Source organism: Hemitrygon akajei, chromosome 10 (assembly GCF_048418815.1).
Source record: "Hemitrygon akajei chromosome 10, sHemAka1.3, whole genome shotgun sequence".
Classification (NCBI taxonomy): Eukaryota; Metazoa; Chordata; class Chondrichthyes; order Myliobatiformes; family Dasyatidae; genus Hemitrygon; species Hemitrygon akajei.
The window spans coordinates 175,330,620-175,358,447 of record NC_133133.1 but is presented as its reverse complement, the minus strand read 5'-3'; the positions used below and the strand labels follow the sequence as shown (position 1 = coordinate 175,358,447).

The following is a 27,828-nucleotide window of genomic DNA, read 5'->3' as shown; positions in this document are numbered from 1 at the left end:
GCACTACTTATTTAATTTTTTTATACTTCTTATTGTAATTTATAATATATTTTATGTATAGCATAACACATATAGCACTGTACTGCTGCCACGAAGCAACAAATTTCTTGGCATCTCAGTGATATAAACCTGATTCGGAATCCTACCCGAGACTGCACAAAGATGTAAGCACACAATCAGACACGGCGATGTCACCTAGCACAGACAGTAATATATCAGCCCACTGGACTCACATCTTCGAATCTTTCAGGGTTTATCTCAGCTTCAAGAATTGGCAGAATCTTCGCAAAGCGTTTCTCAAAGAAAATTCCTTCTGTTTCAACGAAGAGGCCACAGGTGTGGGCAGCCAGCCGGCGGTGGGAAACCTGCAGCAGGAATACAGTCATCTTTTACTGTCTGTGACTCACCAGAGTACAGAAAACTTCCATCATTCCTCAAATCCCACAGCCTTTGCCCCTCCACCTTACTTGTGTAACTTCACCTGTCTGTGATGCTGCTGTAAGTTTTTCATTTCTCCTGTGCACATATGGCTTGTGCGTCTGACAATAAACTCAACAGACTATTCATAGTGGAGTTAGTCATTGTCATAGAGCACAGGAACCGGCCCTTCAGCCCATCTAGCCATTGCTGAACTAATCTTTTGCCTAGTCCCATCAAGTTTCCGCGGGACTACATCCAAAGTCAATTCAAAGTTCTAAGTAAATTTATTATCAAAGTACAGAAATGTCACCATAGACATCTGAGATTCATTCCCTCCAAACCCTTCCCACCCATGTACTTGTCCAAACTTCACTTGAATGTTACAATTGAACCTGCCTCCACCTCTTCCACTGGCAGCTCGTTCCACACTCTCACCACCCTCTTGAGTGAAGTTGTTCACTATCAGATTCGCCTTAAATATTTCAACTTTCACACCAAAACTATGACCCTCAGTTCTAGTTTCACCCAACCTCAGTGGAAAAAGACTGCTTGCCGAATCTATGCCTCTCAATTTTGTAAACCTCTATCAAATCTCTCCTCATTCCCCTACGTTCCAGGGAATAAAGTCCTAACCTATTCAACCTTTCCCTGTAACTCTTGTCCTCAGGTCCTAGCAACATCCGTGTAAATTTTCCTGAGGCCAAACTACTCTAAACCCCAATGTCCCTGCAACGCCAGTGTTCACGACAACAGGAAGATTTCAGTTTGTACAGGCACTGGGACCCACCTTTTTGCTCTTGAACCATGTCAGGACCAGGGAGAACATCGAGTCCTTGTGCTCGTTGTCCACCTTGCTCAACAGGGACTGGGTCGCCAGTGCTGCCATCTTCTTGCACTTTGGAGAGTTGTCATTTACGATCATCAGCGTGATGGGGATGAAGAAGAGGGCGCAGTGCTGGTGTAGTAGGTCCTGCAGTGGCAACAGGAGAGGTTCAGAGGCAGGATATGTGCTATGCATTCTCCCCTGCGAGCTGTGTGCTGCTGTACCGCACGCAGTGTGCTGTTTTCTGTTCGAAGTGTGCTATGTGACGTGCAGACAGTGAGAGCTGTGGTTTATACCACACCCACACCAGAGTGGAGATGATTTAACAAGGCTGAGAGAGAATGCAGAGCACTTATGTGGGCAGGTATATTTACTAGAGCTGTTGGAACTGGTTTCAACTACTATGGCAGGGGGATGGGAACCAGTCTGACAGAACTGAGGATGAGCCAACAGGTTTACAAGTAGATGATGGGTGTAACATGAATGTAAGGAAGGACAAGCTAATGATTAGGTACAAATGCAGACAGAGCAGAGAGTTAAATTTTACCACAGAGGCAAAATTCAAAAGGGCAAAGACTGCAGGACTGAAGGTGCTGTATTTAAGCGTGCATAGCATTCAGAATAAGGTGGACAATCCCGTGGTACAATTAGAGATTGGTTGGTATGAAGTTGTGGGCATCACTGAGTCATGGCTGAAAGAAGGCCACAGTTGGGAGCTTAACTCAAAGGATATACTTTGTATCAAAAGGACAGGCAGGAAGGCATAGGCGATGGTGTGGCTCTGTTGGTAAGAGATGGAATTACATCTTTAGAAAGTGGTGACATGGGATCAGAGAATGTTAAATATTTGTAGGTAAAGAGCAAAGAAAATTGGGAATCATATATAGGCCTTCAAATAGTAGTGAAGACGTGGGGTTGAGATTGCAAAGGGAGCTGGAAAAGGCATGTAATAGGGGTAATGGCACAATTGTAATGGGGGAGTTCAATATGCAAGGGAATTGGGAAAATCAGGTTGGTGTTGCATCGCAAGGGAGAGAATTTGTTGAATGCCTATAAAATGGCTTTTTAGAGCAGCTTGTTCTTGTACTCTGGGAAAGACTATCTTAGATTGTGTGTTGTGTAATAACCCAGATCTTATTAGGGAGCTTAATGTAAAGGAACCCTTAGGAGGCAGTGATCATACTATGACTGAATTCATACTATAATTTGAGAGAGAGAAGCTTGTCACCTGTATCAGTATCATAGTGGAATAAAGGGAATTACAGAGGCATGAGAGAGGAGCTTACCCAGGTGGATTGGAGGAGGATACTGGTGGGGATGATGGCAGAGCAGAGCTGGCTAAAGTTTCTGAAAATAGTTCACAAGGCGCAGGATAGATCGAAACGTAGAAAACCTACAGCACAATACAGGCCCTTCAGCCCACAAAGCTGTGCCCAACATGTCCTTACCTTAGAACTACCTAGGCTTTACCCATAGCCCTCTGTTTTTCTGAGCTTCACGTAGCCATCCAGGAGTTTCTTAAAAGATCCTATCGTTTCCGCCTCCACCACCGCCACCGACAGCCCATTCCACGCACTCACCACTCTCTGTGTAAAAAACTTACCCCTGATATCTCCTCTGTATCTACTTCCAAGCACCTTAAAAGTATGCCCTCTCATGCTAGCTATTTCAGCCCTGGGGAAAAGCCTCTCACTATACACACGATCACCACCTCTCATTAGCTTGTACACCTCTATAAGGTCACCTCTCATCCTCCGTCGTTCCAAGGAAAAAAGGCCGAGTTCACTCAATCTATTCTCATAAGGCATGCTCCCCAGTCCCGGCAACATCCTTGTAAATCTCCTCTACACCTTTCCTATGGTTTCCACATCATTCTTGTAGTGAGATGTCCCACAGAAGAAGTTGTTTTCAAATGGCAGGGGTAGACAACCGTGGCTGACAAGGGAAATTAAGGACTGCATAAAAGCCAAGGAAAGGGCATATAAGGTAACAAAAGTGAATGGGAAGTTGGATGATTGGGAAGCTTTTAAAATCCATTAATAGGCAACTAAAAAGCTATAAGGAAAAAGATGAAATATGAGGGTAAACTAGTCAATAATATAAAGCTGGATACCAAAAGTTTTTTTCAGTTATATAAGGTGTAAAAGGGAGGTGAGAGTTGATATTGGACCAATGGAAAATGATGCTGGTGAGGTAGTAATGGGGGACAAAGAAATGGCAGATGAACTTAATGGGTATTTTGCATCTGTCTTCACTGTGGAAGACACTAGCAGTGTGCCAGAGGTCCGGTGAGTGTGAGGGAACAGGAGAGTGCCATTGCCATTACAAAGGAAAACGTGCTATGCAAACTCAAAGGTCTGAAGGTGGATAAGTCATCTGGTCCAGATGGACTATATCCCAGAGTCCTGAGAGAGGTTGCTGAAGAGATAATGGACGCATCGGTCATGATCTTTCAAGAATTAGTTGATTCTGGCATGGTCCCGGAGGACTGGAAGATTTCAAATGTCACTCCATTCTTTTAAGAAGGGGTGGAAGGCAAAAGAAAGAAAATTATAGGCCAGTTAGCCTAACCTCAGTGGTTGGGAAAGTGTTGGAGTCTATTATTAAGGATGAGGTTTCGAGGTACTTGGTGACTAATGATAAAATAAGTCAAAGTCAGCATGGTTTCTGTGAAGAGAAATCTTTGCTTGACAAACCTGTTAGAATTCTTTGAGGAAGTAACAATCAGGCTGGACAAAAGAGAGGCAGTGGATGTCATTTACCTGGATTTTCAGAAGGCATTTGATAAGGTGCCACACGAGGTTGTTCAACAAGGTAAAATCCTACAGCGTGACTGGAAGGATACTGGAATGGATAGAGGTATGGACAGAGGAATGGATAGAGGAATGGACAGAGGTATGGACAGAGGAATGGACAGAGGAATAGACAGAGGTATGGACAGAGGAATGGACAGAGGAATGGACAGAGGAATGGACAGAGGAATGGACAGAGGTATGGACAGAGGAATGGACAGAGGAATGGACACTGGAATGGATAGAGGAATGGACAGAGGAATGGGCAGAGGTATGGACAGAGGAATGGACAGAGGAATGGACAGAGGAATGGACAGAGGAATGGACAGAGGAATGGACAGAGGAATGGACAGAGGTATGGACAGAGGTATGGACAGAGGAATGGACACTGGAATGGATAGAGGAATGGACAGAGGTATGGACAGAGGTATGGACAGAGGTATGGATAGAGGTATGGACAGAGGAATGGACAGAGGAATGGACAGAGGTATGGACAGAGGTATGGACAGAGGTATGGACAGAGGTATGGACAGAGGAATGGACAGAGGAATGGATAGAGGTATGGACACTGGAATGGACACTGGAATGGACAGAGGAATGGACAGAGGAATGGACAGAGGTATGGACAGAGGTATGGACAGAGGTATGGACAGAGGAATGGACAGAGGAATGGACAGAGGAATGGACAGAGGAGTGGATAGAGGAATGGATAGAGGAATGGACACTGGAATGGATAGAGGAATGGATAGAGGTATGGACAGAGGTATGGACAGAGGAATGGATAGAGGTATGGACACTGGAATGGATAGAGGAATGGATAGAGGAATGGACAGAGGTATGGACAGAGGTATGGACAGAGGAATGGACACTGGAATGGATAGAGGAATGGATAGAGGTATGGACAGAGGAATGGATAGAGGTATGGACACTGGAATGGATAGAGGAATGGACAGAGGAATGGACAGAAGAATGGACAGAGGAATGGACAGAAGAATGGACAGAAGAATGGACAGAGGAATGGACAGAGGAATGGACCGAGGAATGGACCGAGGAATGGACAGAGGAATGGACCGAGGAATGGACACTGGAATGGACAGAGGAATGGATAGAGGAATGGACACTGGAATGGATAGAGGAATGGATAGAGGAATGGACACTGGAATGGATAGAGGAATGGATAGAGGAATGGACAGAGGAATGGATAGAGGAATGGATAGAGGAATGGATAGAGGAATGGACAGAGGAATGGATAGATGTATGGATAGAGGAATGGATAGAGGAATGGTTGACAGGCAGGAGGCAGGGAGGGGGAATAAAGGGATCCTTTCCTGCTTGGCTGCCGGTGACTAGTGGTGTTCCTCAGGGGTCAGTATTGGGACTGCTACTTTTCACATTGTTTGTCAATGATTTGGATAATTGAATTTTTGTGGCAAAGTTTGTGGATGATAATAAGATAGGTGGAGGGGCAGGTGTTGCTGCAAAGCGATTGCAGCAGGACTTAGACAAATTGGAAGAATGGGCAAAAAAGTGGCAGATGGAATACAGTGTTAGGAAATGTATGATAATGTATTTTGGTAAAGGGAACAATAGTGTCGATTGTTATCTAAATGGGGAGAAGGTGCAAACATCAGAGGTGCAGAGGGACTTAGGAGTCCTCGTGCAAGACTCCCAGAAGGTTAATTTACAGGTTGGGTCTGTGGTAAAGAAGGCAAATGCAATGTTGGCATTTATTTCAAGGGGAGCAGAATATAAAAGCAGAGAGATAATGCTGAGTCTTTATGAGACACTAGTCAGGCTGCACTTGAAGGATTGCCAACAGTTTTGGGCCCCACATCTCAGAAAGGATGTGTTGTCATTGGACAGAGTCCAGAGGAGATTCATGAGGATGATTCCAGGAATGAAGAGGTGAACACATGAGGAACGTTTGGCAGCTTTGGGATTTAGAAGAATGTGTGGGGATCTCATTGAAACCTACTGAATATTGAAAGGCCTAGACAGGGTGGATGTGGAGAGGATGTTTCCTATGGTGGAGGTATCCAGAAGTAGAGGGCACAGCCTCAAAATTCAGGGGTGACCTTTTACAACAGAGGTAGGGAAGAATTTTCTTTTAGCCAGAGAGTTGTCAATCTGTGTTATGTTCTGCCACAGGCTTCAGTGGAGGCCAAGTCCGTGATCGTTTCCTGACTGGTCAGGGCATCAAAGGATATGGGATCAGCCATGATGGAATGATGGAGCAGTCGATGGGCTGAATAGCCTAATTCTGCTCGTATGTCTTATGGTCTTAATGAGGCTGATAGAGAACAGAGTCACGAATCTCTTGTGTTTCTGCTCCCCCCCCACCCCTCCTGCACACTAACTCCTCCAGTATTCCTGGCACTGGGTAGCGAGGTGGTGATACGTCTGTACCAAAACATCTGTAAGGCGCTCCTTCCCTCTGCTAGGTTGCAGGTCACCCTCGGGCAAATTGTAGAACCTGCTTAACCTCCCAATCAGGCTCACTTGAAGCCATGGGAGTAGGTTGCAGATGGTTGTATGAGTAGCTGGTGCATATCACAAGGCCTAGTTATGTGACCACTGATGCCAGGCAGGGAGTCTCTGAAGAGCATTGATAACGGCTGAGGTCACCCGTTCTTGTAAAGACATTGTCCAGAAGGCAATGTCAAACCACTTCTGTCGAAAAATTTGCCGAGAACGATCATGGAAAGATGATTGCCCACATCACGACGACAACGATGATGATTGCAGCAGCTGCCAGTCAGCGTTGAGCTCCACGCAGGGCTGCCTTAGAGACTCCAGCTCTGGATTCTCCCTCGGGGTTTACTCCCGAAGCCTTCCCCATGAGTGGGTATAGCCGCAAGGCAGCAAAGGTTTGAGATCAGTTTTCCTTGGATCATCAATGCTGATAATTCCTGGAGTTGGAGACCTGTCCGTGTGTGAGAGTGGCTGGGAAAGGGGCTTGTCTTGCTGTTGTAGTTTTGTTGTGCTGTTGCTGTTGTTCTGCTGAATATGGCGGGTATGCTAAGTTAGCGCGGTAATGTATGGCGACACAAATCCTTAGGTTATGCTGGGTGTTAACATGAACAATGTATTTCACTGTAGGTTGTGATGTACGTCTGAGAAATAAATGAATCTGAACTTTTCTGAGAGGGTCCAGAGAAGGTTCGCAAGAATTATCCTGGAAAGACAGGATTAATGGATAAGGAATGTTTGATGGCTCTGGGCCTGTACTTGCTGGAGTTTAGAAGAATGAAGAGGGATCTCATTGGAAACCTATTGAATACTGAAAGGTCTAGACAGAATGGATGTGGAGAGGATATTTCAAGAGTGGGGAAGTCTAGGACCAGAGGGAACAATCCTCAGAATAGAGGGATGTCTATTTGGAACAGGATGAATTTCTTTAGCCAGAAGGTGGTGAATCTGTGGAATTCATTGCCAGTTGGCTGTAACGGCCAAGTTTTTGGGTTCATTTAAAGCAGAGGTTGACAGATTCTTCGTTAGACGGGAGAGTCAAAGGTTATGGGGTGAAGAAAGGAGAACGGGTTGAGAGGGATAATAAATCACCCATGACAGAATGTTAGAGCAGACTCGATGGGTTGACTGGCCTAACTCTGCTCCTCTGTTTTATGGTCTTACACAGCCTTTGGCAATATACAAAATTAGACTCAGCACAACAAGAGGCCCCTGAGCTTCTGGCCCTACATTCCAAGGACAGTTACCTCCTGCGTTGGGACCACAGAAGGCTTGTGAGCAAGCAACGTCTGAGCAACTAGTCACACAGCAGCAGTTCATGAGACAGAAAGCGACATACCTGTGGAAAGGACTGGAATATATAAGCCAACATTTCCAGTGCAGAATCTCTTCCCACTTCATGTTCATACCTGGATACGGAAGGGAAAACAAAACAAGCACTTGGTTTAGGAATCGGAAAGAGTTCTGCCTGCTCTCACTCCACAGTGTCAAGAGGCTGTTCTGTAAAGAACATAAAGTGGTGACCTCATGTTTTTCTGACATTTTCAATGCAGACGCTGACTGTTTCCCTACAGGACATGTCTGTCTAAGATGGTGCAGCAGTAGTGCAGTGCTGGTGATTGTGTCCTGTAGACACAAGGGATTCTGCAGATGCTGGAAATCCAGAGTAACACACACAGAATGCTGGAGGAACTCAGCAGATCAGGCAGCGCCTACAGAGAGCAATAAGCAGTCGATGTTTCAGGATTGTGTTCTGTGTCCATTTGGTGAGAGTCACCACCCCAATGTAAAGAGCATGCACTCTATTGCAGCATTCACAAAGAGAATTCACACAACAGGTTAATCAGCCCAACTGGTCCATGCTGACCAATCAGCCCATCTGAGCCAGTCTCCTATCCCCCTAAGCCTTTCTTATCCATGTATCTGTCCAAATGTCTTAAATACCTCAGCTCATTCCATGTACACACCACCCTGTGTGAAACGCAGCCCCTCAGTTCCCATTTAAGTCTCTCCCCTCTCACCCTAACTTCTATCATTTAGGTTACCTTTCCCTGGGAAATACACCAAGTGCATTCATCTATCTCTTCTTCTCACTATATATGATAGGTATCTGAGTAGCCAGGGCATCAAAGGTTATGGTGAGAAGGCGGGGGAATGGGACTAAAGGGGAGATTGGATCAGCTCATGATGAAATGGTGGAGCAGACTCGATGGGCCGAATGGCCAATTCCTGCTTCTTTGTCTTATGGTCTATTTTATATACCTCTGTAAGTTCAACCCTCAGTCTCCTACACTCCTAAGAATAAAGTTCTAGAAAAGATCCCACCACCAAGCCCATCTTTCCCTCTCCACAACTTTCTGCTTGCTTCAGGGATCACTCCCTATGCGACTGCCTTGTCCATTTGTTCCTGCCCCCTTGTCTCCCTCCCAGCACTTACCCTTGCAAGTAGAACAAGTGCTACACCTGCCTCTACACCTCCTCCCTCTCTACCATTCAGGGCCCCAAAGAGTCCTTCCAGGTGAGGCAACACTTCACCTGTGAGTCCGCTGGGGTCATCTATTATGTCTGGTGCTCCTGGTGTGGCCTCCTGTACATTGTGAGACCTGCCATAGATTGGAAGACCGTTTCGCCAAGCAACTATGCTCCACCCACCTGAAAAAATTAAATCCCCCAGTAGCCACCCATTTTAATTCTACTTCCCATTCCCATTCCGATATTTCTATCCATGGTCACCTCTACTGTCGCAATGAGCCCACACTCAGGTTGGAGGAACAGCACCTTATATTCCATTTGGGTAGCCTCCAACCTGATGGTATGAACATCGATTTCTCAGAATACTGTTAATGCCCCCCCATCTCCCTTCACCATTCCCCATCCCCTTTTCCCCCTCTCACCTTATCTCCTTGCCTGCCCATCACCTCCCTCTGGTGCTCCTCACCCCCCCTTTCTTCTTTCTTCCATGGCCTTCTGTCTCTTACCAATTCACTCATCCCCTCCCCCTCCCAGCTTCACCTATCACCTGGCATTGCTCTCCCTCCTTTTAAATCTACTCCTCAGCCTTTCTTTCCCCAGTCCTGCCGAAGGGATTCGGCCTGAAACGTCAAATGTACTCTTTTCCTAGATGCTGCCTGGCGTGCTGAATTCCTCCAGCATTTTGTGTGTGTTACTCAGAAAAGAAGTTGTCTTTCTGCATCACTTCAAACTCTGAGGAAAGTTTCACAGTGCCTCATCAAAAGAGAAAACAGTCTGAAAATAGGAACAGATTTAGATTGTGTTCCAAGACAAATATCGTTCAAACAGATCAAATTGTGGCCCTGAGGTCTAGTCCGTCTGCCTGTTTTCAGAACAAGAATCTGGATTATCACTGATATATGACATGAAATTTGTTGTCTTGCAGCAGCAGCACAGTGTAAAAACATAAAAAATGACTACAGGTTACACACAACAGTACAACACGGGCCCTTCAGCACACAGTGCTGTGCTAACCTTTTAAGCTACTCTGAGATTAATCTAGCCCTTTCAATACATCTCTCCATTTTTCTATCATCCATGTGCCTATTTGAGTTTCTTAAATACCCCTAATGAATCTGCCTCTAGCCACTATCCCTGGCAGTGTTCCACGCACCATTGTGTAAAAAAAAACTTACTGACATATTAATAAATAAATAATGCAATAAGTTTTGTGTTGGATCTCTCGGGTGAGGCTGGAACACACAAGCTACTCACTACCCATCATTGGGAGTTGTGGAGCAGCCACAATTAAATGACAGAATCATTACGTCACAGGACGAGGCAAATCGGCCCACAGATCTGTGCTGACTGCCAGCAGTACAATCCAGTTGGGATCTTACCACCCGAGCAATCGCTTAAGAAAAAACAAGGATTGAAGTGAAGAACAGTCAGAAATCCAACAGAAACTTACGAAAGCTGTGCCACAATGAAATCAAGGTGAGTCTTCAGTTCCTTCCCCAGGGGATAATCTAGAATAAACTTCATATAAACCTAAGGTGAGGAAGAAAGCACAGTTAGAGCAGTTTGTTCTCCCTTGTACTACCTGAGTGTACTGTTGTAATGAAATGCTCAATGTAGACGGCACGCAAAATAGAGATCATCACTGTACCTGTGACATTAACTAACTTAGGGTAGGGATGGGGATGAGGAAGGTGAGGTAGATGGGATTGGGGTGAGGGAAGTAGGTAAGGATGGGGGCATGGGTGGAGTTGGGGAGGTATGGAGTAGGGCTAAGACAGTGGGTTCGCCTAATGATACCGTCCTCTGAAATCGTCTCTCAAAGCCTCTCAGTCCGAGGGCAATGAACACCGATCTGTCCATGACTATTTTCAGAGATGGGAAACAGAAAGTGCAGAGCACAGAGGGAACAAGTGACTGGACCTCTGGTCCCCAGAATTCCTGGCTGGAGGTTTCATTTGTAGGCATCATTGAATCATGGCTGAAAGAATCATAGCTAGGAGTTTAATGTCCAAGGATACACATTGCATTGAAAGGTCAGGTAAGGAGGTAGAGGGGGCAGCGTTGCTCTATTGGTAAAAAATGAAATCAAATCATTAGAAAGAGGCGACATAGGGTCGGAAGGAGTTGAATCACTGTGGATAGAGCTAAGGAACTGCAAGGGTAAAAAGACGGTAATGGGAGTTGTATACAGACCCCCAAACAGTGGTATGGATGTGGCCTACAAATTACAATGGGAGGTAAAGCATGCCAAATAGGCAATGTTACAATAGTCATGGAGGACTTCAGTACCCAGGTAGATTGGGTAAGTCATGTTGGTGCTGGATTCCAGGAAGGGGAATTTCTAGAGTGCCTATGAGATGGGTTTTTAGAGAAGTTCATTGTTGAGCCCACTAGGGGATCAGCTATTCTGGATTGGGTGTTGTGCAATGAACCAGAATTGATTAGAGAGCTTAAGGTAAAAGAACCTTTAGGGGAAGTGATCATAATATGATAGAATTCACCCTGAAATTTGAGAAGGAGAAGTTAAAGTCAGATGTATCAGTATTACAGTGGAGTAAATGTACAAGAGAAAAGTTGGCCAGAATTGATTGGAAAAGAACACTGGCACGAATGGTGGCAGAGCAGCAACGGCTGGAGTTTCTGGAAGCAATTCAGAAAGCACAGGATATACACATTCCAAAAAGGAGTAAGTGTTCTATAGGAAAGATGACAACCGTGGCTAAGACAGAAAGTCAAGGCCAACATAAAAGCCAAAGAGAGGGCACATAATAGCACAAAAATTAGTGAGAAGTTTCAGGATTGGGAAGCTTTTAAAAACCAACAGAGGGCAACTAAAAAAATCATTAAGGTAAAGATGAAATATGAAAGTAAGCTTGTCAATATTACTAAAGAGGATACCAGAAATTTCTTCTGATACATAAAGTGTAAGAGAGGCGAGAGTGGATATCAGACTGCCAGAAAACAATGCTGGAGAGGTAGTAATGGGGGACAATGAAATGGCGGACAAACTGAATAAGTATTTTGCGTCAGTCTTCACTGTGGAAGACACTAGCAGTGTGGTGGAAGTTCCAGGTGTTGGGGTCATGAAGTGTGTGAAGTTACCATTACTAGAGAGAAGGTTCTTGGAAAACTGAAAGCTCTGAAGGTAGATAAGTCACCTGGTGTACACCCCAGGGTGCTGAAAGAGGTAGCTGAAGAGATTGTGGAGGCATGAATAATGAACTTTCAAGTATCACAATGTACTGGAATGGTTCTGGAAAACTGGAAAGTTGCAAATGTCACTCCACTCTTCAAGAAGGGAGAGAGGCAGAAGAAAGGAAATTATAGTCCAGTTAGTCTGACCTCAGTGGTTGGTAAGATGTTGGAGTTGATTATTAAGGATGAGGTCTTGAGGAACTTGGATGCACACGATAAAATATGACGTAGTCAGCATTATGTCCTCAAGGGAAAATCTTGCCTGTGAAATCTGTTGGGAATTCTTTAGAGAAATAACAAGGATAGACAAAAGAGAATTGGGTGATGTTGGGTACTTGGATTTTCAGAAGGCCTTTGACAAGGTACCACACATGAGGCTGCTAAACAAGCTGTGAGCCCGTGGTATTAGGGTGGTCTATAGGGAAGAAGTCATACCCTGACACAGTGGTGTCAAGAAAACAACCTCTCCCTCAACATCGCAAAAACACAGGAGCTGGTTGTGGACTACAGGAGGAATGGAGACAGGCTAACCCCTATTGACATCAATGGATTTGGGGTTGAGAGGGTAAATAGCTTTAAGTTCCTCGATATCCACATCACTGAGGACCTCATGTGGTCTGTACACACCAGCTGTGTGGCGACAAAGGCACAACAGCACCTCTTTCACCTCAGATGGTTGAGGAAGTTTGGTATGGGCCCCTGAATCCTAAGAACATTCTACAGGGGCACAATTGAGAGCATCCTGACTGGCTGCATCACTGCCTGGTATCTCCCTTAATTGCAGGATTCTGCAGAGAGTGGCGCGGACAGCCCAGCGCATCTGTAGTTGCGAACTTCCCATTATTCAGGACATTTACAAAGACAGGTGTGACAAAAGGGCCCAAAGGATCATTGGGGACCCGAGTCACCCCAAGCATAATCTATTCTGGCTGCTACCATCTGGGAAACGGTACCACAGCCAGGAACAACAGGCTCCAAAACAGCTTCTTCCACCAGACCATCAGACTGATGAACTCACGCTGATTTGAGTGTACTTCTATGTTACATTGACTGTTCTATTTATTATAAATTACTATGATTGCACATTTAAATGGAGACGTAACAAAGATTTTTACTCCTCACGTATGTGAAGGATGTAAGAAATAAAGTCAATTCAATTCAATACAGAAAAGACTCTAGCATGGATAAAGCAGTGACTAATTCTCAGGAGGCAGAGTGGGAGTAAAGAGAGTCTTTTCTAGCTGGCTACCGGTGACTAGTGGTGTTCCAAGGGGTCAGTGTTGGATCAGATTCTTTTTATGTTCGGTGATGGAATTGAGGCTTTGTTGCAAAGTCTGTAGACAATATGATGGTGGAAGGGTAGGTAGTTTTGAGGAAATAAAGGACTTAAGACAAATTAGGGAAATGGGCAAAGATGTGGCAGATGGAATATTGTGTCAAAAAGTGTATGGTCATGCACTTTGGAAGAAACGAAAGGGTTAACTATTTTCTACATGGAGAGAAAATAAAGTAAAACTGAGATGCAAAGAGACTGGGTGATAGGATTCCCTAAAGGTTATTTTGCAGGTTGAGTCTGTGGTGAGGTAGGGAAATGCGATGTTAGCTTTCATTTCAAGAGGACTAGAGTATAAAAACAAGGATGTAATGTTGAGACTTTATAAGGCACTGCAAGGCCTCACTTGGAGTATTGTGAGCAGGTTTAGGCACATTATCTTAGAAAGGAGGTGCTGAAATTTGAATGGGTTCTAAGAAAGAATGTAACACACACAAAATGCTGGAGGAACTCAGCAGGCCAGGCAGCATCCGTGGAAAAAATACAGTTGACATTTTGAATCCTGCTGAAGGGTCTCGGCTGGAAATGTCAGCTGTACTTTTCTTCCATGGATGCTGCCTGGCCTACTGAGTTCCTCAAGCATTTTGTGTGTGTTGCTCGGACTTCCAGCAACTGCAGATTTTCTCTTGTCTAAGAAAGGATGTGCTGGCATTGCAGAGGAGGTTCACAAGCATGATCCCGGGAACATAAGGGTCAATGTATCAGGAGTGATACAGGCTCTGGGCCTGTACGTGCTGGAGTCTGGAAGAATGATGGAGGGGTGGGGTGGACCTCATTGAAATGTACTGCGTATTGAAAAACCTAGATAAAGTGGATGTTTCCTATAGGGAGAGTCGAGAACCAGAAGGCACAACCTCAGAATAGAGGGATGTCCATTTAGAACAGCGATGAGGAGGAATTTATTTAGCCAGAGCTTGACGAATCTGTGGAATTTATTGCCACAAGCAGCTCCGCAGACCAATCACTGGGTATATTTGAAGTGGAGGTTGATAGGTTCTTGATTAGTAAGGATGTCAATGGTTATAGGGAGAAGGCAGAATGGGGTTGAAAGGGTTAACAAAATGAAATGGTGGAGCAGACTCGACGGGTTGAATGACCTAATTCTGCTCCTACACCTTTTGGTCTTATGAACGGGGACGGACAATGGCATTTTCCCACTGTTGCTGGAACAAGTGCAGTGGGAGGTAAAGCAGAAGATGAGCAGCCTCCAAAGACACAGATAATGAAGCCAGCACGTTACAAATACACTTGGTTGTGTATCCACAGAGTGTGTGGCACACATAGCGGAGCTGCCAGAGCTGTGCGCGGAGGGGGCACTGACCTGACGACACTGCACGCGGACAGGCTCACTCTGCCCAGTAACAGCCAGCTTGGCCACCTTCTGCATCACTTCATCCATCTCAGGAACCAGCAGCCTCCTGGACAGGATCGCCTGCGGAGACACAACAGGAGCAGTCAGATCACTGGGGAACCGGGAGGCGAGGCGAGGCAAGCGCAAGGGAGACGAGGTGAACGAGGAATGGTAGGTGGGTGCGGAATGAGTGTGGGTGGGCTTTGGGGCAAGGGAACGGGTTGAGGAATGGATAGTTGGATGGGATGGTTGCCATGGTGGGGGTGCAGATGAGTGTATGGGTGGGGTTCAGAATGAGGGAGGGGAGGTGGATGGATGAGAGCTGGATGGAGTAGGAGTGAGAGGCTGTGCTCAGGCCTAACTGCACCACCCTCTGACATCACCTCTCAAGCCCGTCTGTCCACGGACAATGTCCCTGAAACACCCATGGTTTGATAGCAACATTTTGGAGATATTTAGACAGACCCGTAAACAGGCAGGAAATGGAGGGACACAGGCCAAGTGGGATTAGTTTAGATTAGCACCATAGTCAGTACAGATATGATGGGCCTAAGGGCCTATTCCTGTGATGTACTGTTCTGAGTCTTTAACCTCATTCCAAATAAGAATTAAAATCATCTTCGTGGTGTAATCTTCACCATCACCCACCCACCCCCAACCTCCACTTACTTTGCAGCCCGTTCAATCCTGACAGTTTATCTGACCTGCTGAGTTCCTCCAGTACTTTGTGTGTATTGCTCTGGATTTCCGGCATCTGCAGGATCTCTCGTGTTTCGCATTTCTACCGTCCACAACGGGGATGTTACAAGTGCTGCGACCTCACTCACCTTCAAAAGCCCAAATGCTGTTGCCTGCCGCGAAGAGTCATAGATGTCTTCCTCGGCGTATCCCAGCAGCACCTGCAGCTGCTTGTCTGTCAGTGTGTGCTGTGTCACGTTTTTCACCAGAACGGTTATCGTCTGTGGAGCAAAAAACACAACCGGTCAAGAATCAATCCTGGTTGATCTTCCTGGGGATCTCCAGGAGCAGCTAAGTGTGCTTCAACGCCACGGGCAGTGAATGCAAAGCCACCGCTATCCGCCTGGGATCCGCTCAGGTCTAATCGTTGATTGCTCATGGCTGTTTCCACTATTGTCTTGTAAACTGTTGGTTGCTGTTGTGTTGTCTGTTATGGTATTGTCCTGTGTTTTACGCTTGACACCAAACCACAATCACTCCTTGTTTGGTTCACATACCAGCAGTAAAGTGATTCAGATTCTGATGTCTGCACTGCACTGTGCCACAAAGTTTCATGACATATGCATAGAATGGTACAGGGCACTTGGCCCACAATGTCTGCACTAGCTATCATACGAATATAAACTAATCCCACCTGTCTGCAAATGATCTATCCCTGTCTACTCATGAGCCTGTCTAAATGCTTCTTAATGTTGTGATTGAGCCTCCCTTATACCACTTCTCCCGGCAGTGCATTTCAGGTACCTACCACCCTCCATATGCAAACAAAATCTTAACTTTTCCACTCTCACCTTACATGCAGTACAAGGGAGCAAAGGACGTTGGGAATGGTGAGGGTGGAGTGCTGCGGAAGGGAAGTGGGACACGTGGCAGAGAAGGAGTGCCAGGATGGGGGGGGGGGGTTTGGCTTGGTGTAGACACATCCAGCCCAGAGACACAAGGTCATTTGATTCTGAACAATTGGTTTATTGATCATTACAGAATGTCTCTCTGATGCTTCCTGCTCCCTCTCCGCTCCCTTCCCCCTTTCCAACCATGATTCCCCTCTCCCTGCCCCCCTTCCCACTCTCAGTCCACAATAGAGACCCGTATCAGGTTTATCATCACTCACATATGGCCTGAAATTTGTATTTTGTTTTGCAGCAGCAGTACAGTTCAATACATAAAGTTACTAGAGTACTGCATATTTATTGTGTTTTATTGTACATTGGCTGTCTCGTTTGCTTCTGTCTCTCCAGGTGACCATAGACAGCCTCGATGACATTGGGATCAGAGCTCTCTGGAGACCATACCATCTGTGGCAGATCTCCTTGTTCGCTTTTCACTGAAGATAGTTCTTCATGTCCTTGGCCGTGTGTTTGGGGTTATTGTCCTGCTGCAGCATGGAGTTGGAACCGATCAGGTTTTGGGTGATAGATGAGAATCTGCTTGTACTTCTCAGCATTGAGGACTCCATTAATTCTGATCAGATCACCAACTCCATTTACAGAAATGCAGCCCGAAACCTGCAGGGAACCTCCACCACACTTCACTGTTGGCTGCAGACACTCATACATGTAGCAGTCTGCAACTTTTCTATGGGCACACTGCCTCCTGTTTGAGACAAAAACTTCCAAGTTTTGAAGTTCAGAGCACTTGCTGCCATTGTCCAGCACCTAGGTCCTTGTGTTGTGCATAGGTGAGTGTCTTGGCTTTGTTTCCACTTCAGAGGAACCTTGGCAGCAACTGTTCCATTAAAACCACTCTGACAAGACTTCTTTCTCCAGACTGTAGTGGGCTGCCCTTGGGTTCCAGTGGCTACTGCGAGTATTGAGCTGATAGCAGTGCTGGACTTCTGATTTAGCAGGGATGGCAGTTTGACGTACCTCTCAGTTTCCACAGCTGACCAGTGCGTTTCTGGTCTTCAACCTCAGACCACAAGACATAGGAGCAGAATTAGGCCATTCAGCCCATCGAGCCTGCTCCACCATTCCATCATGGCTGCTTTAATATCGCTCATGTATGTTATGAAATGTGGTGTTTTGCAGCAGCAGTACAGTGCCATACATTTAAAAGAAACTTTAAATCGCAGTAAAATATGTACGCTCAATAGACTCTGGTTAATTTGGATACAATATATTTTGGTCCAATTAAGCAATTGCCCCAGTAAGCTGAAGTTTCACGGAAAAATTTATAAAAAAAAGGCAAACTATCGTTTAACTGAGTAACAATTTATGTTTATAAAAAGAAACACAGAACAAATACTATTACAGTAAAGCAGATTCTGAAGGAATGGGTATCAGCTCTTACCTTGAAGCAGTTTACAACCAGGTGGAAGTTCTCCCCTCTGCCAGCACCAGCTTTGGCATAGTCCTTCAGCAATACAAAGAGGTCCTGAGTCAGCTGTCCAGCCAGATTCTCCATCGACATCACGGGGAATTTCAACACCCAAGTGAGACACTGCAAGGCAGTTGTGATCACCTGCAGGCACAAAGAAACGGCACCTCAGCAATTGTAGTCACACAGGAGGCGAGAAAACCCATAGTCCATCAGTTAACAAATTTCATGACATACGCCGGTGATATTGAATCTGATTCTGATCCCACAGCCGGCACGTTGGACCTAGGAGACCACAGTCAATGCAATCAGTACTAGCATCTCCTCTCCCGGACAATCAACACAGACACACCTCTAGGATGCATGCTCAGCCCACTGCTCCACACTCTCTACATCCACGACTGTGTAGCTAGACACAGCGCAAACGCCGGCTGTAAATTTGCCGGTGAAACAATTGCAGACAGAATCTCTGATGGTGACAAGGAGGCACATAGGAGTGAGATCAATTAGCTGAGTCTCGATGTCAGTAAGACTAAAGAAGATGGTGGAAGTCGAGGGAACACATGGGTCCTCATTGAGAGATCAGCAGTGGAAAGAGTGAACAGCTTCAAGTTCCTGGGTGTCAACATCTCTGAGGATCTATCCTGGGCCCAGCACATTAATGCAATTACAAAGATGGCACACCAGTGACTAGAGTTTGAGGAGAATAGGTATGTCACCAAACAGTTAAGCAAACTTATAGAGGTGTCCTGTTGAGAGCATTGTGACTGGTTGTATACCTATCTGGTATGGAGGGGCCAGTACCCAGATCAGAAAAAGCTGCAGAAAGTTGTAAACTCAGTCAGCTCCCTCATGGGCACTTCCCTCTGAGGACATCTTCAACACGTGCCATCCATCATTAAGGATCCCTGTCACCCAGGACATGCCATCTTCTCACTGCTGCCATCAGGGAGAAGGTACAGGAGCCTGAAGGCATATACTCAATGTTTTAGGAACAGCTTCTTCTCCACCATCATCAGATTTCTGAATGGACAATGAACCCATGAACACCACCTCACTATTTTGCGTTTTTTTGAATTATTTTTTAGTAGATATATTTTTTGGAACTTAATGGAATATTTTTATGGCTTGCACTGTACTGCTGCCACAAGACAATTCCTGGTGTACGTCAGTGATAGTAAGTCTGATTCTGACTCTGGACACCTGTTTCATTTACCCGTTCCTGAGGGAACGACTGCCCTGTGGCCCTTCATTCTGGGCTCCTGTAAGTATAAGTATCTCCACTGCATTGTATTAACTTGTACGGGGAACTTAAGTTAAACCAACTGAAAGATTATTGCATGAATTTCTAGATTACAATCAAAATACTCAACAAAATTTAAAAAAAAACAAATATTTGGGATCTAATCCACCAGAACAACATTCTACATAATGCAGGGTTTGAGAGCAGCAGTGGGAGTGAGGGGGTGACTGTGGGAGGAGCTCACCTTTACATGCATGGACTGAAGACAGTCCATTAACACCTGCACAAACGGATCGATCATTTCCAAAATGTGCTCTTCCGAAGAGTTTATCTTCGATCTCTTCAAGCTCAAATGTAGCAACTGTGGTAAGACAAAAGAACCATTTAACACATGAATAATGGACATTTTCTGATCAACAAACACAGCACAAAAACTAACTGCTGGAGGAATTCAGTAGGTCAGGCAGCATCTGTGGAGGGAAATGGACAGTCATTGTTTTGGGTTCAGACCCTCCATCTAGACTGGAAGAGTAGGGGCAGATACAGTAGTTCATATAACAAGCTGGGGAGGAGGCATGGCAAGACCTCAAAGTTCAAAGTGAACTTAGCACCAAAGTTTACAAATGTCATCACATACAATCCTGAGATTCATCCTCCTGTGGGCATTCACAGTAAGTTGCAAAGAAACACAATAAAATCAACGAAAGACTGCACGTAACAAGGTAGACAAGCGACCAACGTGCAAAAGGTAACAAACTGTGCAAATACAAAAAGAAGAAAAAACACAAAAATAAATAAATATCAAGAATATGAGATAACGCGCCTTTGAAAGTGAGTTCATAGGTTGTGAGAACAGTTCAGTGCTGGGGTGAGGTGGGGTGAGTGAAGTCGTTCCCACTGATTCAAGAGACTGATGATCGCGGGGTAATAACTGTTCCTGAACCTGGCAGGGGACAGATGGATCCAGGTAAAGCGGAGTGATAGGCAAAGGAGTGTAAAGGGATTAACGTACAGTACTGTGCAAAAGTCTTCAGGCACATATACATAGCTAGAGTGCCTAAGACTTTTGCACAGTACTGTAGTAATTATGTGAGTGATGATAAACCGGATTCTGATGTGGGTCTCCCGCAGCACTCCACCATTGCCATTCGCAACATCCATCGATCCTGCCAGATTTATAAACTCGATTTCTGCTCCATGTTGACAAATACAGTATTGTGTAAAAGTCTTAGGCACCCTAGCCATATATATGTGCCTGAGATTGTATGAGGAGTGTTTGAAGGCTCTGAGCCCATACTCACTGGAGTTTAGAAAAATGACTGAGAGCCAGCTAATACTGAAATGCTTAGATAGAATGGCCTAATTCTGCTCCTGTACATTATGGGAGCACTGGCCTACATTTATGCAGTCAAGAACTTACAGTGTGTTTTGAACACTAACCCTCTGCTTGAGGACTAAGGGCAGCAGATCATGTCAGCAATATTGAAAGAATAAAAATAAATTGCAAAGGGGTTTTTATTTTCACCAGCTGAATCAATATTTTTCTAAACAAACCGAACTCCGGAAACAGGATGAGCCGAACGGTGGGGAAGCTGGAGCTTACCCTCAGACCGGTATCCACCAGGATGTGCATGTTGGTTTTGGCACTGACTGCTGGTTTCTCTCCCTGTCGTGAGGGTGTGGGGAGCAGCAACAGGCAGCTCTGCGACTTCAGGCCGCTGCGGGACTGGTCCGGCCTTGGCTTCTTATCCCTTTAAGAGGACAATTCATAAAAACATGGTAAAGAACGATACAAACTACCATGCAACCCAACGATTCAACAGCAGCAACACACACTCAACAGCATTCGGATTGGAAAGGAAGGAGGCAGAAGCCAGAATGAGGTGGTGTGGAGAGAGAGGGGAACACAACCAGGCAAGTGATGGGTAAAACCAGGTGGGAAGGGGATGAAGTGAGAAGCTCGGAGGTGACAGGTGGAAGAGGTAAAGGGTTGGAAAAGAAGGAATCTGACAGGAGAGAATGGTGGCCCATGGGAAAAAGGAAAGGAGGAGGGGAATCAGAGAGGTGGTCAGGTGAAGAGAAGGGGTGAGACGGCTTGCATTTGCTCTTCAAATGAGATTCCTCCCAACTGCATCTTCAAATGAGATTCCTCCCAACTGCATCATCAACCACATCGGGTTCATCTCACTGTCCACATATCCTTCTGTTTCATTCACGCCATCCAACTTTGTAACTGAGTCCATTTCCTTACCACTATATCGCCACAACAGACACAGAAACAAGTCCTGACCGAGTTGCACACGTTTGACCTATATCACTTTTCAGGTTCTCGTTGTAGTTGGATGTGGAAGCTTTAGAGAGGGTGTAGAGGAGATTTACCAGAATGCCTCCCTGTCTAGACAGCATGTCTCATGAGGATGAGGATAGGCTGAGTGAGCTTGGACTTTTCTCTTGGAACAAAGGAGGATGAGAGGTGACTTGATAGAGGTGTATAAGATGATCATAGATACAGTGAATAGCCAGTCTTTTGGTGGAAAAGGTTAATACCAGATGGCATTAGGGGACTGGAGGAAAGTATAGGGGGGATATCAGGGGTAGGTTTTTTTGGAAGGGGTGGTGGTAGAGGCAGATACATTAGGGACATTTAAGAGACTATTAGACAGGCACATGGATGATAGAAAAATGGAGAGAGGTACAGGAGCATGAAGACACACTCAAGGTTTTAGGAACAGCTTCTTTCCCTGCACCATCATATTTCTGAATGGACAATGAACCCATGAACACCACCCCAGTAGTTTTCACAAAGTACACTGCAGATGCTGTGGTCAAATCAACACGTACAAACAAGCTGGATGAACTCAGCAGGTCGGGCAGCATCCGTTGAAACGTTGACCCCAGTAGTTTTTGTGTTTTCTTTTTGCAATAATTACTCAATTTAATTTTATATATCTATTTATTGTTGTAATTTATAGCTTTCCAATTATGTACTACTGCTGCAAAACAGATTTCCTGCCAGATGCCACTGATATTAAACCTCATTCTGATTCTGACAATTCACACCAGATTTCTAACTTCAGGTTTATTCAGCTGGTTCACTGAAACAACAGCTCAGAGCTTTTTCTACTTCAGTAGCCAAACCACTGTACAACTGCACCAATAAACCCAATCATTTAAACAGTCCCACTTCCAACAGATTCTTAAAGGGCGGCTTACTTGATCTTCTTCACCATTAGGGGTAAACTCTCAGTCACCAGACCGTGGCTCAGCAGGAGGATGGCATCTGCTGTCAGGCTGGCATTCAGTAACAAGCCAGACACAATCCGCCGAAAGATTTCGTGGACCTTGCGAGCTTGCTTAAGACTGGTGGTGCTCTCCAATATCTGGAAACAGAAAACACACATACCAGTCACACATTCACCAGTCAGAACACACATCAGTCCTCATCAACAGATCACCAATGGAATGGTGAGCAGTTTCAAGTTCTGGAGTGTCAACATCACTAAAGATCTATTCTGGGTCCAACATACTGATGCAATTAACAAAGAAGGCACAACAAGCAGCTATATTTCATTAGGAGCTTGAGGACCCCAGATTGGAATCCTTAGTGTAGGGAAAGAAACTGCTCTTGAAACATTAAGTGTACCTTAGGAGTACCTGCTCCTTGGTGCTGGCGCGTGGCCAAGTGGGTAAGATGTTTGTCTAGTGATCCGAAGGTTGCAAGTTCAAGCCTTGGCTGAGGCGTGTGTGTCCTTGAGCAAGGCACTTAACCACACATTGCTCTGCGACGACTCTGGTGCCAAGCTGTATGGGTCCTAATGTCCTTCCTTTGGCAACATCGGTGGTGTGGAGAGGGGAGACTTGCAGCTTGGGCAACTGCCAGTCTTCCATTAAAAAAAACCTTGCCCAGGCTTGCGCCCTGGAAACTTTCCAAGGCGCAAATCCATGGTCTATCGAGACTAACGGAGGCCTACACTACACACCTCCTCCTTGATGGAAACAATGAGAAGAGGGCATGTCCTAGGTGATGGGGGGGGGGGGGGGGCCTTAATGATGGATGCCTCCTTTTTAAGGCACTGCCTGTTGAAGGTGTCCTCTATACCGGGAAGCCAGTGCATATATGGAGTTGACTGAGTTTACAACTTTCTGCAGCATTTTCCAATCCTGTGCAGTGGCCCCTCCATGTCAGACAGTGATGCAACATATAGACCAATTTTATGAAACACTGGTTTGACCACAACTGGGGCATCGGTCTCCACAACACAGGAAGGATGTGATAGTGCTGGAGAGGTTATGGAGAGGACTCCCCAGGATGGAGTGTTGCAGTTATTGGGGAGACAGGGTGAGTTTACCCTGGAGCAGAGACAGTTGGACATTATGCAGCAGTCTCGTTGGGACAAATGACCTAATACTGCTCCCATGTCCTATGGCCATTCACTTTTCCACGTCAACAATAACAATGTGATTTGCAGGTTCCAGCCAACAGAACAATCTGTGTAATAAAGTTGTAACACTTGCTTCTTTCAGTGTAACACGATCTCTGACGATGTGACTGAAACTGGTGAACTAAACAAAAATTGTCAGTGAATGGCAGTGTTCTTTATGGCCAGCTAAAACACGTTACATCACAACTCTCTCCTCACAGACACAACACGTTACATCACAACTCTCTCCTCAGATACAACACGTTACATCACAACTCTCTCCTCACAGATACAACACGTTACATCACAACTCTCTCCTCACAGACACAACACGTTACATCACAACTCTCTCCTCACAGATACAACACGTTACATCACAACTCTCTCCTCACAGATACAACACGTTACATCACAACTCTCTTCACACAGATACATCACGTTACATCACAACTCCCTCCTCACAGATACAACACGTTACATCACAACTCTCTCCTCACAGATACAACACGTTACATCACAACTCTCTCCTCACAGTACAACACATTACATCACAACTCTCTCCTCACAGTACAACACATTACATCACAACTCTCTCCTCACAGATACAACACGTTACATCACAACTCTCTCCACAGATACAACACGTTACATCACAACTCTCTTCACACAGATACAACACGTTACATCACAACTCTCTCCACACAGATACAACACGTTACATCACAACTCTCTCCACACAGATACAACATGTTACATCACAACTCTCTCCACACAGTCACAACACATTACATCACAACTCCCTCCTCACAGATACAACACGTTACATCACAACTCCCTCCTCACAGATACAACACGTTACATCACAACTCTCTCCTCACAGATACAACACGTTACATCACAACTCTCTCCTCACAGTACAACACATTACATCACAACTCTCTCCTCACAGTACAACACATTACATCACAACTCTCTCCTCACAGATACAACACGTTACATCACAACTCTCTCCACAGATACAACACGTTACATCACAACTCTCTTCACACAGATACAACACGTTACATCACAACTCTCTCCACACAGATACAACACGTTACATCACAACTCTCTCCACACAGATACAACACATTACATCACAACTCTCTCCTCACAGATACACGTTACATCACAACTCTCTCCTCACAGTACAACACATTACATCACAACTCTCTCCTCACAGATACAACACGTTACATCACAACTCTCTTCACACAGATACAACACGTTACATCACAACTCTCTCCACACAGATACAACACGTTACATCACAACTCTCTCCACACAGATACAACACGTTACATCACAACTCTCTCCACAGATACAACACGTTACATCACAACTCTCTCCACACAGTACAACACATTACATCACAACTCTCTCCTCACAGATACAACACATTACATCACAACTCTCTCCTCACAGATACAACACGTTACATCACAACTCTCTCCTCACAGTACAACACATTACATCACAACTCTCTCCTCACTGATACAACACGTTACATCACAACTCTCTCCTCACAGATACAACACGTTACATCACAACTCTCTCCTCACAGATACAACACGTTACATCACAACTCTCTCCACACAGACACAACACGTTACATCACAACTCTCTCCTCACAGATACAACACGTTACATCACAACTCTCTCCTCACAGATACAACACGTTACATCACAACTCTCTCCTCACAGATACAACACGTTACATCACAACTCTCTCCTCACAGACACAACACGTTACATCACAACTCTCTCCTCACAGATACAACACGTTACATCACAACTCTCTCCTCACAGACACAACACGTTACATCACAACTCTCTCCTCACAGTACAACACATTACATCACAACTCTCTCCTCACAGTACAACACATTACATCACAACTCTCTCCTCACAGATACAACACGTTACATCACAACTCTCTCCACAGATACAACACGTTACATCACAACTCTCTTCACACAGATACAACACGTTACATCACAACTCTCTCCACACAGATACAACACGTTACATCACAACTCTCTCCACACAGATACAACACATTACATCACAACTCTCTCCTCACAGATACACGTTACATCACAACTCTCTCCTCACAGTACAACACATTACATCACAACTCTCTCCTCACAGTACAACACGTTACATCACAACTCTCTCCACACAGTCACAACACATTACATCACAACTCCCTCCTCACAGATACAACACGTTACATCACAACTCTCTCCTCACAGATACAACACGTTACATCACAACTCTCTCCTCACAGTACAACACATTACATCACAACTCTCTCCTCACAGTACAACACATTACATCACAACTCTCTCCTCACAGGTACAACACGTTACATCACAACTCTCTCCTCACAGACACAACACGTTACATCACAACTCTGTCCTCACAGATGCAACACGTTACATCACAACTCTCTCCTCACAGATACAACACGTTACATCACAACTCTCTCCTCACAGATACAACACGTTACATCACAACTCTCTCCTCACAGATACAACACGTTACATCACAACTCTCTCCTCACAGATACAACACGTTACATCACAACTCTCTCCTCACAGACACAACACGTTACATCACAACTCTCTCCTCACAGATACAACACGTTACATCACAACTCTCTTCACACAGATACAACACGTTACATCACAACTCTCTCCACACAGATACAACACGTTACATCACAACTCTCTCCACACAGATACAACACGTTACATCACAACTCTCTCCACAGATACAACACGTTACATCACAACTCTCTCCACACAGTACAACACATTACATCACAACTCTCTCCTCACAGATACAACACATTACATCACAACTCTCTCCTCACAGATACAACACGTTACATCACAACTCTCTCCTCACAGTACAACACATTACATCACAACTCTCTCCTCACAGTACAACACATTACATCACAACTCTCTCCTCACAGTACAACACATTACATCACAACTCTCTCCTCACAGATACAACACGTTACATCACAACTCTCTCCACAGATACAACACGTTACATCACAACTCTCTTCACACAGATACAACACGTTACATCACAACTCTCTCCACACAGATACAACACGTTACATCACAACTCTCTCCACACAGATACAACACATTACATCACAACTCTCTCCTCACAGATACACGTTACATCACAACTCTCTCCTCACAGTACAACACATTACATCACAACTCTCTCCTCACAGATACAACACGTTACATCACAACTCTCTTCACACAGATACAACACGTTACATCACAACTCTCTCCACACAGATACAACACGTTACATCACAACTCTCTCCACACAGATACAACACGTTACATCACAACTCTCTCCACAGATACAACACGTTACATCACAACTCTCTCCACACAGTACAACACATTACATCACAACTCTCTCCTCACAGATACAACACATTACATCACAACTCTCTCCTCACAGATACAACACGTTACATCACAACTCTCTCCTCACAGTACAACACATTACATCACAACTCTCTCCTCACTGATACAACACGTTACATCACAACTCTCTCCTCACAGATACAACACGTTACATCACAACTCTCTCCTCACAGATACAACACGTTACATCACAACTCTCTCCACACAGACACAACACGTTACATCACAACTCTCTCCTCACAGATACAACACGTTACATCACAACTCTCTCCTCACAGATACAACACGTTACATCACAACTCTCTCCTCACAGATACAACACGTTACATCACAACTCTCTCCTCACAGACACAACACGTTACATCACAACTCTCTCCTCACAGATACAACACGTTACATCACAACTCTCTCCTCACAGACACAACACGTTACATCACAACTCTCTCCTCACAGTACAACACATTACATCACAACTCTCTCCTCACAGTACAACACATTACATCACAACTCTCTCCTCACAGATACAACACGTTACATCACAACTCTCTCCACAGATACAACACGTTACATCACAACTCTCTTCACACAGATACAACACGTTACATCACAACTCTCTCCACACAGATACAACACGTTACATCACAACTCTCTCCACACAGATACAACACATTACATCACAACTCTCTCCTCACAGATACACGTTACATCACAACTCTCTCCTCACAGTACAACACATTACATCACAACTCTCT

General features: G+C 45.0%; 1 protein-coding gene across 1 annotated transcript in view; it reads right to left on the bottom strand.

The window, feature by feature from the left end:
* The window catches only part of utp20 (UTP20 small subunit processome component), a 72,303-nt gene that overhangs the window by 19,475 nt on the left and 25,000 nt on the right, over positions 1-27,828 (bottom strand). The window contains exons 10-19 of the mRNA XM_073057620.1: positions 22,366-22,532; positions 20,756-20,903; positions 19,397-19,513; positions 17,883-18,053; positions 15,683-15,814; positions 14,826-14,936; positions 10,427-10,506; positions 7,844-7,913; positions 1,208-1,390; positions 234-365 (exon numbers count right to left, since the gene is read on the bottom strand). Of these exons, the coding sequence (XP_072913721.1) occupies positions 234-365; positions 1,208-1,390; positions 7,844-7,913; positions 10,427-10,506; positions 14,826-14,936; positions 15,683-15,814; positions 17,883-18,053; positions 19,397-19,513; positions 20,756-20,903; positions 22,366-22,532 (1,311 nt within the window). The remainder of the gene's footprint in view (positions 1-233; positions 366-1,207; positions 1,391-7,843; positions 7,914-10,426; positions 10,507-14,825; positions 14,937-15,682; positions 15,815-17,882; positions 18,054-19,396; positions 19,514-20,755; positions 20,904-22,365; positions 22,533-27,828) is intronic.